Below are 19,029 nucleotides of genomic sequence, written 5' to 3'. Positions count from 1 at the left end.
GTTGTGCCTTGGAAGTTGGTCATTATTAACCCTTAGGATCAAAATAATCATCTCTTAATCTTCTGAATCTGTAACTCATTTGGACTGTGAACTCTTAATAGGTTTCAGAGGAGGAAATTAAATTCTTTGAAAATGTTTTAGTTGTCTGGCATATTTTTCTTGAATCGTGCAGTGTGGTGATGAACGATTTTTGTTATTACTATTATTCTAATCTTTACAATGATCTAGTCTTGATTGCAGTCGGGGGATCTCTGGACAGTTTTGTTAAATTCTGTTCTCTAAATGAGCCTGACACTATAAAGATTACTAAGTATGTGCTCTGTTTTGAAGCTTCCATGTTGCATACATGAAAATCTCTCTTTCTGTCTTTTTCATTTAAAGTGACTTTAAGGCATTATGCGTGCTCAGTTTTTGAGCTTGCCTTTTTTCCTAGTCTGTTGCTGCCAGAGCACGCTTGGAAAGCAGGAAATTCATGGAGTACAGAATGAGAGATCTTTTATCTTTCAGATGTCCGTGTTGTGTTTTTGTTCAATTAAACAGGAATGTGAGTAGTAAAGTGTCATCTTTTTCATGTTTATGTACTTCCCCCTTCACTCCCCCTGTTAACATCTTCCAGTGCTCTGATTGCCGTAGTATCTGGTCATACCACATAATTTTCTTGGAAGCTGTCCATAGCTGAAGCTATGATCCAGCTGTATTCACGAAAGGATCTTTGGCATTTCCCCTGGTTTTAATTTGCATTTAGAAGACACAAATGAGGTATAATGAAATGGTAGTATTGGGTCCTGTTTCTGATGAATGTTGCTTTTCGAATTGTGTTCTGGTTACCAGTTATTTTCTAGGAGAAAATTGGTTATATTTGGATTGTTTTTAAGGAGTAACTAGGATTCCTTTCGTGGAATTGAACAGAAATTTGACTTGTTGAACAAGTGAAAGAGGAATTATCTTGAGCTATAGTCTTTGACAATGGAAATTCCATCTCTTGTCCTGTGTCAGAGCTTTGTGTTCTTTGGGATTCATTCCTTGTCTCTCAAAACCAGAACTGTATATAAGAAAAGCCTAAAAATGTGTTACAGGCAGCACGTAAGTGTTGTCTCCTGTAATTAATGGAACAGCTCTGCTAAATAGAAAACAACTATGGTGTGGCATAACTTTTACATGGGAAAAATAAATTGCTTTTTCTAATTCAGGATATACATACTAATTATTTGTAGAATTAGATAGTTAAACATGCATTAAACATCCTTAGTGCAGTGTCACTTTAGAAGCAAGTCATACTTTTCTGCGGACAGAAAATGGGTTTCCAGAGGGAGAATGGTTCTTCTCCCTCTTCCCCTCCCCGCCTCTCCTTCCTTCTTCTTCCGCCCTCCCCCCCCTATTTTCTATTTCCTTACTTTGGGAAGTAGGGAAAACAGAAATTTGTTTAATGATGAAGAAATGTGATTGTCTTGGGCTTGAAGCCAATGTCTGTATTTTTGGTATTCGGAAAAGTGAAATTTCCTTAAGCATATTTTCAGATTCATGTAATTAATGTTCTGCTTTAGACACTGAAATCGGGGTGTGCAGCTTTGTTTACTTGTATATTAGTATAAATTATTATGACTATGAAATGGTACTCAGTCATAAAATATTTTTTATTATAATAAATTACTTAAGACCTCTACTCCGTCATTTCCTTCCCTGCTGTTGTACAAGTAGAACAAAACACATCAGTTTCTCTGATGTAAAAGTATTTGAATATTATTGTTGTTGCTATTCTTCCAAAAATACGTGGTGAAAAATCACTTTTTGTTTTTTATTATTATTTTTTATTATTATCTGCCTGTCTTTCCATTCCTTTTTTTTTTTTTCTTCCTGTTCAAGGTGAAATTTAAGCAGAATGTCAAAGGATAAGTAAAATACTGGAAAATCATTCTGACAGCGTATGGTTGTGTTATCTGAGTTTTAAACACTCTTTCTTTCTTTTACAGAATGCTGCCTTTTTATATGGCCTTGGTTTGGTCTACTTCCATTACAATGCCTTCCAATGGTAAGTTGGAACAAACATGGTATTGCTTTTGTGTGATGTTTCATTAGTAGGTGAATATTTCAATTTCAGTTCACTGTGAGTGTACAATAGTTTAATTTTTTTATTATAGGTGTTTGAAGGCATACTGTTCTGGGTCACATATCTGACTTACTGTAACGTATCTGTGGGAACCACAACAGTTGCCTGAAAAAGAAAGCACTTACCAGAGGAGAATTTTAGCTCCTAGTGATACCATTCAGCCAGGGGGGTGGAGCAGTGTGACTCAGCAGGTTTTTGTGAATTGTTATTATTGATAGCCTGTAGCCTGTGTTTGTTTGAAAGCCTGCTTACAAAAAACTTTCTTCTTGGAGAAGTGGCAAAGTGGGGTTGTTTTCATTTAGCTCTGCATTCAGCAATTGCTACATAGCCGTATAATGTAAAAGTTTTGGATGTGAGAAGCAGTACACTCAGACTTGAATCAGAATGTTTAAAACTGACATAAAAACTCAAGAGTTGGAAATTCTGGCAGGACTTTGGGGACCGAAAGGGAGGGGCTGCTGTTGGATATGGAGGAGAGGATTGATTTTCAGTTTAGGTTTTGGTTTTGGTTTATTGGTGGTGACAGAAGAATGATGAATGGAATCAATTCTATTTCTAGGGTTCTGACTTTCACTGGCGTTTATTCTCGTAGAGATATAGTTAGTGTCATTGGGAGAGAGTCAGGTGCAGTATTTAGGTCAGTGCTTTTTTACACTCAGCGTGGAAACTGTTAGTAAGTGTGACTTTAATACCTGGTCATTACTAGAAAGTTTATCATCTTACTGTACTAAGCATAACTGCAGTTAAGGAGGCAGTAAGTAACTACCAACTGATGGTTTGATGGTTTGGAACAAGAAAGAGGTATTTCTCTCCCCTCCTACCTCCATTCCTCCCCCCCCCCCCCCCCAGCCCTTATTTCTGTGTGTCTGTTAAACAAAAGGTTTGTGCTTTCCTTGGGGTATAAATAAGCTTTTATTCTTCAAATTAAGATAAACTGGTTAAATCATGTGCTCAGAACCTGGACTTCTTTTCTGATCTTGCAACTTACTGCTTTCCTTATCGACAGTGGTGAAATGAATGCCATGTATTGTATGTTGCATTCTAATTAACAAGAGAAAAACAGAAAAGTTTTCAGCATGCCTGGGAATCCACTATTTTAAGATTGCGATCAGTCTTGGTTGAATTTCACTAAGTGTCAAGAATGTTCTAGTTCTTATGAAGAGTATTTTGTGCACCAGCTCTTCTTACAAGGGATATCTTGTTACAACTTGCACTGTGAAAATAGTAGAAAACTGTAAGATAAAATTGAATAAGACGGAGTAGTTAGATTTAGAGTAGTTGAGTTTTTGAAAGACCATCTGTTCAACATCAGCTTTTGCAAACAGCAGTTTGTGCTATTTATTAGCGTCTTCCAGTGGATGGAGCAGCAAAGTTGGGTGATTGTGAGGCCTAAGTACTATTAAATTAAAGCTTTGAATGAATGTAGATTTTTCTTCCGTGGCTTTAAGTAAGCTTGTTGAGAACATGAGTATAAATTGATGCCTTAATTTACATTGTCTTAAATGCATATAAAATTTTATGTTCAAGGTATGTAGAATAATATTTGCAGTTTCATTCATACAACAAAGTTTGGTATAGTTTGGTACTAAGAAAGCTGTATATCATTAGGGAATTGGGCAGAGTTTTTAGAGAAGAAAATCTAATGCAGATAAAATCTTCCACTTCCTTTGTTGTTGTTTGTTTGGGTTTCTTTTTTTTTTTTTTTCCAATCCCTTTGATGCTCCCTGCCCTTTACCATGTTTTCTTGAGGTCGAGAGGAGTGGGATGTGTGGTTGTGGGTGTTTATGTGTGACAAAATCATAATAAACTTGGAAGTGATAGCAAGTAATTTACAGTAGATATATTCTTCTTTGTAGATGTTAACCATCTACAGGACAGTCTTGCAGATTGCAAGAAGAATCCTGCTTCTTTCAGAGTGAAATGCTAGTCAAACTGTCTTATTTCCTGCAGAAACTATTCCACCTATTTATTTATTAACAGAGTACACAAATCTGTATATTTCAGGCACGTATGGGAGAACCATTTAAGGTAGTTCAGGTTATTGTGCTTCACCCGTGAATATGTTTTTTCATCCACACCACTTCAGATACTCATAAATTCTAATGAGAGGCATGTATAAAGTTCTTCAAAAAGGAAAGGAATAAGGAAGTGTTCAAGCTTTTTACATGTTTCATATAAAAAGGGATAATAAAAAAGCAAGTGGGAATAAGGTCAGGTTTAAAAATTTTGTTCTTATTTTTACATTATTTTTTAAGTTTTCCAGCTTTTGTAAATTGAAAGCTGGAAATAAAATTGAAGTGTTCAGTTAGCTCCAAGACACATACGCGATTCACTGTAACTCAGTATTTTACACTTCTCTATATAATAAAGCAGTATTACTAAGTATTATTAAGTGTTATCTTAAGTACGAATCTTGACTGATACATAATTTTATGTTATGATTCTGTATGACTATTTGGAAACTGAAAGCTCTCGGTGTATATACAAATGCCACAATAGTGTGATCAGACCAGTGCTATTTCATGCAGTTATTATAGTGAGATACACCATAAGGGATTAACTCCATAAATCAAACGAAGTCTGGTAAAACAGGTCCTACAGATCTTAAATTTTGACGCTGTTCTTTTTACACCATTTACCATTAAGTACTGAGAAAGCGGTTTGCTGGTTTTCCCAGTGGTCTCCCTCTTTCTCAAGCATGGTATAATACCAGTAGAGTAGAGATAGCTGAGATACATAACTTTAATAAATCTAGAGCCTCCTTAGTTGTCTTTTAGATGGAACACTTAAAGCATTTCAGTGGTTTATCAAAGGCTGCCCTTCATTTCTGTGTAATATTTGCATCCAAGTGTATTGGCTTAGATGCCAGTTATTTTTTTTTTCACTTCAGTAAGGATTCTGAGCCTGACTTGTCTGTTGTCTGTTCATATACACCCTGTTTGTTTGTAATACCTTGCAGGAGGCTGAGATCAGTCCCCCTTATCACCCCATTTAGCATACCGTGAGGCTCCTTAGTCCAGATCCTTAGCAGCTGTAGAAGTTGTGTTTTGTAAACCTCAGTCCTTCAGCATTACATTTTGTAGGATGAAGTTCTGAAAAAAGCCAAAAACTAATGCAAGAGACCCTTTTCCTTACCCCTATTATGCGTAAAGATGCACACTGCCTGCAGAAAATTTGTCGTCTTCTAACTGGAACCTTCTGACCCTTTTGCAGCCATCCTTGCCAAAACAGAACCCCCATCTCTGTTTCTGGCTCCTTTAAAGTCACCTCACAGCCAGCCCAGTTTGTTTGCACTCCTGCATTGTGGCTCTTCTGTATGCTAGGATTTCTCCTGTTAGCGTAATTTTGACTCCTTGAAAGAGGGACGTGGGAGTTCAGCCCAAAAAGCTTTTCTGCCCTCTTGAATCCTGACTCAAAATTGGAACTTGACATCAAGAAGGCAGTTGTACTCTTATTATTCTTACTTTAATCAGGTAGAGACATTTAATAGGCAAGAGGGAAGAAGCATATACAACCCCTGTCGGCAGAGTGTACATTCATCTGCAGCATACAAGCACTGAGCAGGCTCTCTGCCTCCCATCTCTGCTGCTGCTGAATTCCACAACCGTCCAAAGGCCAAAAGCAGACAGCAAAAGGCAGCCCTCAGTTGTTATCTGTGGTACTGCATCTCAACTCTTCCGTCAGCCTGCAGGCCTCCAGACACCTGAGACTTTCTTTTCTTCTAGAAGTCCTTTGAAGGCTTCACTGAGGCAGGAGCATTCTTTTCCAAGTACCTACAGGAAAACACACAAACTTGTCACCTGAGAGGTGTTCTTACTGCAAATCACATTGGACCATTTATTTGAGCTGGAGGAGCCTGGTCTATTTCTCACTCTCTTTGGCTGTCATCCTCCTTTGTCTTTTTCAGAAAATGAAGTTTTGCTCTTCTTACAGTCATTCTGAAATCATAAAGGAGCTGCTTAAATAGCTTTTAATATACAGTTGTCTACAGTGGAATGTAAACTTTTTTTCACTATTCTGACGTGCCAGCCTTCAGTATTGTGTGCCTTATTCATCTACCCAGGAAAGTATTGTTTTATGGTATTTGCTGTTTGCCTGTGAGAGTGGGAGAGTTCTGTGCTGTCAAGGTCCGTTCTTTGCCCTTCTTTGCTTCTTCTATGAGTACATTGTCTTTTTTTTTAGGGGCAAGCAGTTAGTAGCACAGTCAGATTTGTCCACCCCTCACAAGCAGGACCAGATCCTTCGGATGGTTCTCAAGCTGTTTGTGTCTTTGGTTGACAGATCCAAGGAACTGGGCTCTTCCATACAAAGAGTAGTTGTCGAGTGGCTAGTGGGGTATGTAGGAATGCTAACAGCCTACTGGGGACGTCCTTCCCTTGTGTGGGAATGCCTCACCTGTCATGTAGACAGCAGCCACTCATCAAATGCAATGTCTGCTCTGCACACCTCCAGGTATATCAGTAGTTTCTGCCATTGCGGAGGTTGTGCGGCATTTGATGAAATAGTCCAGTGGTTGTAGTTTGCGTGAAAGGCTCTGAGGTTCACCCAGCAGTGTCATGGCTCTGGGAATTAGCAGTATGTGGAGTTCCTGCTTTAGAAACACCTGCAAAGGAAAGCCCAAGAGGGATATAATTTGGGAGTAGAAACCCAGCTTGCTTACCAGTAACTTGTGATCTTCAAGGTACACATTTGTATTGGTGCATCTTTCCCTGTTCTGTCAGAGTCCTTTCAGCTGGTGTTTGTAGTTATCTTTGTAAGGAGGGTAGAATTTAGATGCATACTGTGTAGATGCTTCTTTGTCAAGTATTTCTTGGATTTCAGGTGGCTGTATCTGTATGTGTATTTTTTAGGTATATAAAATGGAAACGTAAATATAGGCAGCACATAATAAGTAATCATTAATGAGGAAGCAATTATATTTCTCTTTTGTTGTCTCATGTTTCTGTGATTGTATCACAGAATCAGAGAATGATTGAGACTGGAAGGGACCACTGAAGGTCATCTAGTCCAGCCTATCTGCTCAAGCAGATGTGGAGCTTAGGTATAGGTTTAGGTGGAGCTCAAGATGTGGAGCTTAGGTGTAGGTTTATCAAACCATTTCTTGGATTGATGGAAAGGCATAATATTCGACAATATCGGAAAATGCTTACTCTCAGCTGCTGTTCTAGAGAAATGTTTAAAGACTTCACTGCACAAAATATTTCACCATTCAGCTACTAGGAGTTGTATCTAAAGACTGTGTAAAAGTATTTCATGAAATTGCACTGTCTTGACTATTGCTGTATATGTACATTTTGTTTATGCCCAAATTATGATTTTCACGTTGAAATTTGTCCGTTTTCATTAGTGCAGTCATGAAATGACATGAGGCTTAGAATAGGTGATCAGAAAGTTGAAACAAGATAAAAAAGAAGAAACTTTCACTCAAGCTGCATCATTTCTGATACATTGGAATAATGTTACGTTCTTTGAAGTCATACACTTATTCTGATTTTCATGTTTTTTGTTTGAAATGCATGAGTGTTAACTTTTAAATAGTTAAACTGATGCCATTTTATTATATTCTTTTGCCTCATTCAAAGCAGATTTTATTCACAGTCTATCCAAGTAAAACTTTCCAATAAAAGTCTTAGGAGAGTTAACTAAATGTTTAGTATAATCTTCTATTATTATTCAGCTGGTTTCTTCACTTTCATAATGGTAGCCATTATTGTGTAGATAAGTGGGTGGAAAGGCAGCTGCCGGATTGATTCTGAAAGTCTTGATTTGGAGATGACAGATTCATGTCGTTTTTATTTTTCCTGAACTACTATAGCAGCACTGTGTAAAGTGTAAGCCTAGAGGTGCTTTTCATCCTCTGTAGTGTCTGTTTTCCAGCCCTGCTCTATTTTGTTGATTATTAGATAGCCTTTCTGTCTGTTAGTTGAAATGCTCCCATTCTTGGAGAAAACTTCTATTTAATCTGAATAAATGCTAGAAGACTCAGCCAAAGTTGTTTCTTACCAGGCAGTTACCTTCAGTGAACAAACCAGAAGTCATTTCTTGCTGAATTTATATGACTGTCATTTAGTTCTGAAGTATGAGAGCTCTCAGCCATGATTTGTCCTTTGGACTAATGTATGCTTAGTCTGCTGTAGGATTAAAATTGAAAAGCTCTGTCTGTTCAGCAAGGCTCATTAATCAGTGGTGGAGACTAACAACCTACTTGAGGAAGGCCGTGTGCCACCATGTCTGAAGGAAGCCGTTAACCTCTTAAGCCAAATGCTGCTTCATATGTGCCAGATCATCAAGCTGTTATTTCTGCTCTTCCAGTTTTGGTAAAACCCCAGAAGAGCTTTGAGGGAAAACAGCTGAGTAACTTGGATGCTTTGAATCCTCTAGACCCCATCTTTCTGTATGTAGGCTTGGGCAGAGGACAGAAATGAGATTAGTGATGTTTCAGAGCAAAGATCAAGTGACCTTTGCTGCATCCAGAAGGCCCTAACTTAGGCAAACAGATTGGCCACGAAGGACTGCAGATACTTACTCTGGGCCACATTCTCTCATTTACCTTTGCAGCTCATTTACCTTTACAACTCTTGCTCCTACTTTGCATTTCTCATGTCCACTTTTTTCTGTGTTGTACCAGCCTGTGGCAAGCCCAAACCCATCTGCATTGGATGCTGTTGAGCACTTACAACTGAAAGGGATGTCAGTGATATTGCACATGTTTTGCTATTGATGTAGTAAAGAGACTGAATCTGGGGCTTTGGGCATGGCACTGGGAAACAGCCCCAAAATAAAACTAAAGTTTTTCCTGTAGTCTGTGTTCTTGATGTGTCCTGTAGTGCTCGGTGCTTTGCTACTTTAAATGTTCCCCATGGGCAAAATTAGGTCAATATTAATTCAGTTATGTTATAGAATTGCTTGTCTGTCTGTGAGACTTTAGTAAGTGTCTTTTCAGTTTGAGTGGTTTATTCTGTGAATTTTACTGACTGTTTAAAATGAGGCTGTAGTTACCAAATTAGACATGAGCACCTACTACTGCTAGAAATACTGAAAATACTGGCTTTCCAATCACTTTATTTGTGGAATTTTGGTGGTGTCCTTTTTCACAGAAGTAGTTGAATTAATTTGTATTTGTTACTGTCAGTGATTGTTGTACTGGAGTAACTGCAAATTGCATAATCAATATAGAATTAACGCTAGAGTCAAGTAAGATGCAGGCCAGTATTTTAAATGGAGAAGAAAAAATAACTGATTTTTTTAAGTTAGAAAAGCTGCTTTGGGGAATATTTGGTGTATTCTTACATTTTCCCCTTAAATTACTGATATAATTATGCTTCATTGAAGTTTAAATTTATGCTACCTTTCAGAATTATCTTTTAGTTTTTATTATGGCATCTGAGGATACAGAATTTAAGATGCAAGCAGGACACTGACCCAGGAGTACCCTAACATTCTGAGTGCATATGGATTCTTTCTTACGTGTTAATCCAGCATGTATTAGAAACTGAAGGAAAATTTCTAAGTGGAGAGTCTTTCACCAAACTCTCCACCAGTGCCAGTCCATTTTGTTGCAAAATCAGTGCAATGGATGGGAGCAGTCAGTGCTCCCTGACCACACTCCTTTGAATTTTCTGACCTTTCAAGGAAACTGTGTTTTTAAAGCATTTCTGCCTTGGCTCCCAAACCCACCAGTTTAGGAGTGATCTAATATAACTGAAATGTGCAGCTAGAATGTTATTTAGCTGTTAGTATGGTAACTTGAACTAAAATGGTACAGAGAGTTTTGTTTTGACTTAGTTGATGTATTTTTCAAAGCATCCGTCAAAATGGGTTGAAGAGCATGCCATTTACTTCCTGCATAGATTTTGTGTGAAAGACTGATGTCTCATCCTACAGATTTTTCTTCCTCCTTGCACATAATTGGGCTTGTTGTCATTGGAAAGTTGTGTTGGATTAAAATGTTATCTCAAAGCCTGCTAATGTTGAATCTGACTCCATGAGCAGCCTAGACTAGGGTGAATGGTGTTGCCATGTTGTCTGCACATAAATAAACCTTGTATGAACCTCACAAGGACGGTCTGTAACTGCCAGGTACTGTGCTGAATGGCACACGGTTTTTCATGTTGTGCACTGATTATAATTGTACTAGAGATTGAGTGCTGTGCTGCTCTGAAAGCCTGGGGTAGGCAACATTCTTGTTCTTTTGAATGAATGACAGTATGCATTCAAACTAAACTAAACTTATGAACAGTCCTTAAAAGTTGTTATACTTGCAGATTTGTTTAACTCTGTTCGGCTCTGGCAGTAAATAGTATTTCCTGTTCAGTAAACAAGAGACTACAAAAATATTTTTGTCTCTTACAGTTTCGTCTAATCTTTTTTAGAAATCCATGTTTCAGTGGTCCTGCAGCTGAGACTTGATAGAGGGGAAATCCCCCAGGTGACATAGAAATGCAATGTCTTTATTCCTGATTTTTGTCTTCCCTTTGATATGTATCACAGACACCATTTTTCTTCCTTTTTAGAAATTAGGATGCTGTCTTTAAGCAGGATGCAAATAATGGGTTTTAAATACCAGTGGCTTACATACCAAGTATCGTATTAGAGTTAAGGCAAGGAATGCAAATACATGATAATAAAATCTATACTTAAGCATAACAAAAGCATAAATTAAAATAAGTGCTGATGTTAGTGATCAGTTTGGTGTTTGGCCTTCCAGTTTGAGTGGTGTTCTTGTAGATGATGGTGAGCTTACTGTTACGAGATCTGTATCCTTGTTTGTTATGAGTTTGGTGTAGATACTGAGGTGTGTGATTCATCACCACCCATACTATTGCAGGGAAGTTCAGATGAGATGTGCGAGACTGCTTAGCTGGTGCAAGTTTGTCTCTTTTGCACTTCTCTTGCTCATTTTCCTTATGTAAGCAGATAAGTATGGTACAAGGTAAGGAAAGCCTTTCTGAAAGATTGTATAGGGAAACCTTCAGTTTCACAGTACAAATGTAATACTTTTTCAATCCCACCTGCTCTTAAGTACTATTTGTACGGGTCAGATAATGCTTCAGGTGTATTTTCGTTGCATTGTCTAGAGGAAGTTCTGTGCCTTTGGTTTGCTTTGCCATTAGGAATGGGAAAACAGCCTGCAAGAATTTTGAGAGTAGAAGTGCTTTTGCTGATGGATTAAAAAATGGTCATTTATGTGTTTTGTGAATTAAAAAAAGTCTATGAAAAGTATTTGTTGATTTTCCCATTGTAACTGCTAACCTTTTGTCCTTGTAAATAATACTGCACTTGGAGAGTAGGAACACATAAACACTGTGTAATTTTAGGCACTGTGGTTAACTCTTGTCCAGTGTCCCTGTGCTGCTTCAGAGTGGGTACAGTTCTCCCTGGAGGTTTGTCTGTCATCTGCCTGATCAGCATCAGTCTCTGGACTTCCCTAGGACAGCAAGTGGGACTGTGTTCCCTGGCATAGGTGCTTGAATCTACCCTAAGCTGAGAGTGTTTGTGGGTTTTGTGATTGTACAAGCAGTGATGTATATGAAGGTATTTTGTTTCAAGCTGTCTGGATTTCAGGCCAGGTGATACAGTAAATCTTAGCTTTTTTCTCAGTTCCTCTGTGAATTTATATCTATTACTTTTCAGTTGCTTTTCAGCTGTCCTAGTTTTATGCAGTTGCCCTGAGAGGCAAAGCAGTCCTGTTCAGAAGTAAATTGTCTTTTCTCCGAGATACAGTTGTTACATAATATTTTTGTTTTATCTGGTACAGTGACATCAGGAACAGGGGCATGTGTGGGGAGGATTTAAAGTCAAGGAAGTAGAATCAGTGCCATGTTCACCTATCATAGGAATATGAAAAGCAAGTTAGAGTGGGAGGAGGTGGCAGGCTTTCATGTCTGTGTTTTCCTGGGGGTAATTGACTGACTGGAAAGTAATGGAGCAGTAGGTATTGGTTGAATCTGTATGTGTTGCTGGTGCTGAGAAAGTGAGGACAAAATGGAAAACAGAGCAGGTTGGTGCAGTGGGAAGAGATGGGTGTAATCTCTCCTTCTTAGGACTTCTGTTAGTTACTGCTGCTCTTGGTGGTCTGCACTTACTGGCAATCAAAAGTTGGTTGTGACATGAACGATCACTGTAGTGTTCTAAAGTTGCACTAATTTTGTTGCTAATTCCTGAGTCATGCTTTTTGAAATAGTAGATATGTTACTGTATTTCATGTAGCAAATTAGTTTCTCTAAATCAATAGGAAAGATTAGACTTTCAAATATACCAGGATATCTGGAGTACAAATTACCCAGTCTGCGAAGAATCAAAAGCCACGCACCAAAAACATTGCGTGTAAACCACTATTTTGATGTGTTCTTCTGTAACAGTGCTTTCTGATCCACTTTCTGCTAGTCTTATAAATAATATTCATTAGGAAGTAACAGTTCCATAAAAAAGAATCATTTTCTAATCTGTGTTTTTCTTTCAGGGCAATTAAAGCATTTCAGGAGGCGCTTTATGTTGATCCCAGCTTTTGTCGAGCCAAGGAAATTCATTTGCGGCTTGGGCTTATGTTCAAAGTGAACACAGACTATGAGTCTAGTTTAAAGGTAGGTCTAAGAGCTTTCAAATTGAATTAATGTTTTTTACAAGTTGTGTCGCGTCTTGGAATGCATGAGCATATAGCAGTTAAATAATATCTGCTTCAGAAATACAAGTGTGTTAAGAGCTAGAAATACTCATAAAAGCCCAGCAAAATTATAGATGAGCACTGATACTCCAGTAGATCAAGTGTTTGGTGTAGGATTCTTGTTAAAATAGTACATCTTGGGGAAAGTTGGAGGAAAAAATAAGAGAAGAATTAGCAGCTTGGATTTCTTGATTATTTTTTTTCTCTTCTAGCTGTCCTACTGTAAACAGGAAGTTCTTAAAGAGTATTAAAAATAGAAAGCTTTTATTCAAAATAATGTTCTGATATCAATTTTTTGTGTAATTTCTACTTTCTAGTAGTTAATCTTTCTTTTATTTCCTGGTTTGAAAGCTTCTAAGGCAACAATTTTTGGCTAATCAGTTAGAAATGTTTTGTGTTAATACAGTACTTTGTTTCTCCTGTACTCTTTTTAAAAGATTTTACTGCTTTTTTCTGTCTCCAGTTGTAATCTGACATTTTTTCTCCTTCCATTCAACATGCTTGCCCCTTTCTTTTTTCCTCCTTGCATTTCTTACTCTATCCCCATGTGCCTTCCTTCCTGACCTCTAAATTTAGATATGTGTATCTTGGAAGAAGGAAGCGTCCTTTAACAGAGTTTCATATGGTGGGAAATACACCTGCAGGGCTAAGAATTTTGTAATTTGTAATTATGTGTAATTTATAAATGTATTTCTGCTTATTAATCCCTCCTGAAACTAGATTTTTTTTTAAATTGACATCCTTCTCCTGGCAGATTGTTTCCTGGAAGTCGTATTTATGAGGTTATCAGAAGCGCATTGTCCAAGGTTTTAAAGAGTAGGATGCCACTCTCCACTTTTTTGCTTTCACTGTTTGTAGTAATTGGAAGCACTTCTCTCATAAGGCTTCCTTCTCTTCATCTAGAGTCTAAGCTTTCACTCAGAGAAGGTGTAGTTGGAAGTTGTGATTAGAGGATATTGCATAGGAGTAGGAAAGATTCAGTGCAATAAAAGACAAAGGAGAGCAAGGGAAGGTAGAGATGGATCACTTGTGTTGGGAAAAGACTTATGTGCGAGTTTGATCCTGTTTTCTTGTACTTTGGCACTGATTTAGTATCGACTATCTTAGGGAATAAAATAAGTGCTGGAGAAGTGCATTTTGAGTTTGGTTTTGAAGAAGTCAGGGTTACAGAAGAGTAAATTTACAAGGCGGTAGTAAACTTGTAATCAATTAGTGGAAGGAATTTCTCTATTTTAACCTTCAGTAGAAGAAATTGATCAAGAAATAACCTTTTCCTGCTGTGCCATGAAATATGTCATTCTGTCACTGAATCCTCATAATATCTATTTAAATACTTGATTCAATCTGAATAATTTACTGTGTTTGATCTTCACAACTTTGAAAAACAGAAAGGTCACTTTCAGTTTGCGGTATGCCAATGATGAATGGCAAAAACACAAAAGAAGTTATTTTAAAAACAGAAAAAAGAAATCTTTTGTAGTGCAGAATTATGATTCCATTGCTTCTATTATGTGCAACGTGATTAAGTCACTTAAGGAAACAAATAGCAGCAACGAAAACAGGCTCCCATGGAGCAGAGTGAGGATCTTCAAAAGGGTGATGAAATAATCATGGGGGGCTAGGGGTGAGTGTTGCATTAAACATAGTTTCACAATGTCCTCACAGCAATATAACTGCAGGTTGTTGCTAAAAGGTTGTCTCATTTTCCACCTTACTATTCCAGTTGCATTGTTCGGCAGCCTCTGCTGCTTTGAATGAAGTGATTTTTTATTTCCATTTGCAGACTGAAGTGGATAAGAAGTCTAAACCGAGTCAACCTGAGATTGTCCAGTTGCTAGATCCAGCGCAAGGTAGATAGCAGGAGTGCATGAATGGGAAGGAGAGGGTAGAGCTCTCTTGTACCCTTCTGGTGCAAAACATAAAACTATAATCTGGGATTATCAATGGAAACTGAAAGCCAAGGCAGTTTAAGTTCAGCTCAGCTGTGGATTTAGTGTAGAGTCCTGACACTGATCTGTTTTGTTTGAAATCAGAATGTTACTGATTGAAACATACCAGAGTGTATCACTTGAGGAGCAAACTAAGCAGAACAAGCAGGGTAGTAGCTTCTTTAAAAGCCAGTCTGACTGATCCCTGAGTTGAGGTTTCAAAACAAGCCTTAAGCCAGAATTCTGTGAGTGACAAGAATGAGAGGCAAGTCAAAAAACTTCCTTTGTGAGGAGAGCAAAAGAAACTGCTGGTGCAGTGGTTTTGCACAAGCATGGGGAGAAGAAAATGAGGAAGAGATAAGATGAAAGAGTGCTAAAGGATGTTTTCGTGGAATGTCTGTCTCGTTCTCTGGGACAGAGTATCTTCTCTCTTCACAGAAAGGTATGTAAGCCAAAGTAATGAAGAGACAGGGTTGTCGTCTTCTGTCATTTTTGGTTTTGTTTTTTTGGGACTTTTTTGAAAGGATCCTGGATTTTAAAGGATACAGCCTGCTAGTAACTGGCCTTGAGCGCAGACCCTTTCCCTGGGGCTCTGTATAAAGTAAAACCACAGCCCAGCGTTACTCCCTATTTGACATTGAGGCACAAAGTGAAAGCAAGTTTTCATCCACTATTCACTTGTGACTGTTCTGAATTTCACAGATTGTACCAACGTTGCATTAATGTACTCTAAAATATCATAATGTTTTTGATGGTATTTAAACATTCATGTTAAGTCTGTAATTGCTAAGAATAAACCATTACCAACAGATGAGTCATTGGCAGTAAGTCTTCAGGCAAAGGGGGAAGATGGGAGTCTGAAGGTCAAATATTCCATGTTTTTCACAATTTTAGAGCATTAACATAAATCATCTATATTTTATGTAAGCAATTTAAGTGCAAAATTAATTTTTACTATTTTAAGATGTTGATGATCAAGGTAATTACCAGAGTGCTGTTTAACAAGCATAAAATCAACTCAGTGTTTTTTTAAAATCAGTTACTGCTTTTGCATGTTTTTAACGTTGCTGCAGTTAAGACTTGCAAATTGCTGTGAGAACCATTGACTGCTCAGTTATCCCATTGCCATAAACTCTGGCAAGAACACCAGAGCTATTGAAAATTACTTGGCCTTCAGTGTTCCATTAAGGAAAAAATAAAAGAAAAAAGTGGCCTTTCTGTTTGAAAGAAAACAGCCCTTGTGTAACCAGACAGTTAGGGCAGTGTCACCTTCACAAGTGATGCATGAAAACTGAATTTGCCCATTCATCAGGAAAGTGCAACTTAATTCCAAAATCAACTGTCAGTGACTTAGGGGGGTGGTATTATTGATTACTATAGCAGTTAGTTTAACTCTTGGACTCAGTGATCTTAAGGTTCTTTTCCAATCTAAATTAGTCTATGGTTATATTAAGGTTTATTTCACAGTCCTAGCCTTTTCACACTTTACTGAGTGTTCTGTTGCCCCCCTCTTATTTACCATTTCCTTCAAATGACACTAATACTGTATTCAGTGGTGTTAGCTGCCGTTGAACCGTGATAACCTCAGAGGAGAATACAGCAAGATCTGTGGGAACATAATATATCTTTTTATTGATTTGGTAAATATTGATGGGAAAAATGTTGATGCTTCTGAGTACATGCCACGTTATTTCTGGCATATCACTGGCTATCATAGTAATTTTCCTATTTATAGAATATTTTTTTCAGTTTTAGGCTCCATTTCTCATATGTGTTTGTAATCAACCTGTCTTGCACATGTGTCTCAGTATTTCTTTTAAGTACTTTTGAAACTTAACCAATTTCTAGCAGATAAGTCAGAATGAAAGTGATATCAAAGAGAAATTCCTCGAAAGTTCCTGTGCAGCATACTGCCCCAGAGCCACTCAAGCTCTGCAAGCTGAGGACCAAGTGATTTGCATAGCTTGAACTACAACAGAGGCACCAAATGAGTGGTCATGGGTCTGGTCTGTTGGGATGTGAACCTACAAAGGGAGTTGTCCCATCCGTACGGGAGTTGCTGTGAATCGGGAAGCCCCAGTGCCTCTTGTCCACCCAAAAGCTGAACACAGAACTAGGTGGTAGAGCATGAAGGGGGAGCTGGGTGCATTGTGTGGGACTACTCACATGCATAAAAGAGAAGCTAAGGAAAAAAGTAAAATTACAGCTTTGGTATTACTTAATTTAATAATTGTGTTACACTGGAAACAGCAGCTATGGGAAACAAGTCTTCCATCTGGTGCTCATTCTGCTTGGTGGCGCTGAAGTATTGTAGTGTGCTTTCCAGTGGGGAGTCAGGGCTATGATCAGGGAATTCCCAAAGCGCAACAAGCTTGATTTGGTTTTAAGAATTGCAGTGGATCCTGTACCCAGCAACAAAACCTTTAGAAGAACGAGAACTAAATTTCTCATGTTTTCAATTGTTTGCCTTTTAGTAGAAATACTCATTCTGCCTTTCACTTTCAGACACTTTTCCTCCTTATCTGTACACAAAACAGCTATCCTAGCAGTTTGCTTCAGGCTTCTGCTTTGATCTTGCCCGTAAATCATCAATTTGAATAGAATTTTAATTTTTTTAATTACTTTCCTAAAGATTCTCATTTGTTAGTAATGTTAAGACATACTGCTTATATTAGGATGAGAAAAAGGCTGCGAAAGAATTCAGATTTATTGGGAAAATATGCATGAATTACATGAATATGCATGAAATACAAAAAAAATTTAATACCGATACACGGATGAGCAGCTCAAAGTACTTATTTAGTCATTCCATTGCTTATTCAAATAATTTTCCTGTCTCTCTGTAAATATCTTTATTAAATATATTTTTAGCTACTGTAGCTATTGTATGCCAACATGTAGCTGTTACAGACATATTGTTCATTTTTAATGCTGTTTTTCGCAGTAATAAATAAAAATGTATTTATAAAAGTGCAAATTTGTGTTTTTAAGCCTTCTTCTGTTTCACAACCTAGTTATCTTCCATATGTGCTTAGATTACTAACTTTTAAGCTTAAACGTGTTAAATTCAAACCTTATGTATTTATTTTTAATTATTTAAAAGAATAACTAGAGAAAACATACAGTTATGAGAATTTTTAATTTCTTGTGTTCATTTTTATGGCTGTAATTCTGCTAAAAACTAATCGGCAGCATTTTTTGGTGAGAAAAAAATCACACAAAATAAAGGGCTTTAGCTATTATACGGTGGATATCCACTATTTCAGCCGCTTCAGCTAAAAAGCATTTTGTGGAAAGCAGGATGAAATCAGTCAAAATACAATTTTAGTAAAAACGTAAGTGATGGCAGACAGCATTTGGGGATGAACTGCTCTCCAAGTCTTTGTAGTTTGCATATGTACATGATAGAAGGACATATACAAGAAGTAAAAAACCTGAGAGGTTTTTTAGTGCAGCGTGGCACTGGAATCATAGAATCAACTAGGATGGAACAGACCTTAAGATCATTAACTTACCTCAGGACTGCCAGTAAAACTGCAGGAGAGTTGTTAGTGGAGCTGGTTTTGATAGTGAATGATGGTACCTCAGTGTCTGGTCTACAGAGTGTTTTCTTTTGTTTTCTCTTAGTTTTGCTTGGGGTTTTGAGTGATTTTTTTTAGTTTTCCTAGAAAAGAAAACTGTAAGCAAATTTTAGAAATGTCATGATTATAAAGGGAAGTAAATGCTAAAATTGAGTTACTGCTCTGCAGTGTCTTACGCCTTTTTTTTCTGGGAGGAAACATACTGTGAGAAGAAAAATAGTTGGCTCAGAAGTTGAGCATTCAGGCTGAGTATTGCAGGTGCATTTCATTTGTGCACCTCCTTGTGAGAGGTATCTTGGTCCAGGTTTATTAGCTGTAATTGCAACTGAAAGATTGGCATTCAGGGCACACAGTAATAGCCAGCTACATGTACTGCCTTGGTAGCCACAGTTACGTGGCAAGGGTTAGGCTGTGCTTTTCATCCATGGGTTGGGGGCAGAGCACTGCAGGTTCTGAAACAAACTCAGCTCCAGCCAGCAAGGTAATGTGGGGGATGCTGATGACGCAGTGGCAGTGCAAGGTTCCAGTCATCACATTTCCCTATGGCATTTTGTTGCCACTGGCAGTCTTCCGGCTGTTAACACAGCAATAGCTAAATTCTGATGTCGCACAAATATTAGTAAAGCATGCAGGCAACGTGAGTATTGAGTCAGCTTTGTGGAAGCACTGTGTTGCACCATATAAGATGTTGGTCGGTAAATTTGAATGCAGCCTTCTTCTGGCTAGCGAAAACACAGCTTTACTAATCTT

General features: G+C 37.8%; 1 protein-coding gene across 17 annotated transcripts in view; it reads left to right on the top strand.

Moving 5' to 3' along the window:
• KDM6A (lysine demethylase 6A) overlaps window positions 1-19,029 on the top strand; it is a 157,750-nt gene that overhangs the window by 73,160 nt on the left and 65,561 nt on the right. For all 17 annotated transcript variants that reach the window (XR_009961508.1, XR_009961506.1, XR_009961507.1 and 14 more), the window contains 2 exons: window positions 1,971-2,029; window positions 12,570-12,690. Coding sequence is in view for 8 of the 17 variants with exons in the window: in XM_062602442.1 (XP_062458426.1) it covers window positions 1,971-2,029; window positions 12,570-12,690 (180 nt within the window). In the remaining 9 variants the exon portion in view is untranslated. The remainder of the gene's footprint in view (window positions 1-1,970; window positions 2,030-12,569; window positions 12,691-19,029) is intronic.

The sequence above is a fragment of the Pezoporus occidentalis genome, unplaced genomic scaffold (genome assembly GCF_034315485.1).
Source record: "Pezoporus occidentalis ecotype Australia unplaced genomic scaffold, CSIRO_AGI_Poc_V1 ctg77, whole genome shotgun sequence".
In the NCBI taxonomy this organism is placed as follows: domain Eukaryota; kingdom Metazoa; phylum Chordata; class Aves; order Psittaciformes; family Psittacidae; genus Pezoporus; species Pezoporus occidentalis.
Note: the sequence above shows the minus strand (reverse complement) of the source record. Positions and strands in the feature narration are given on the sequence as shown.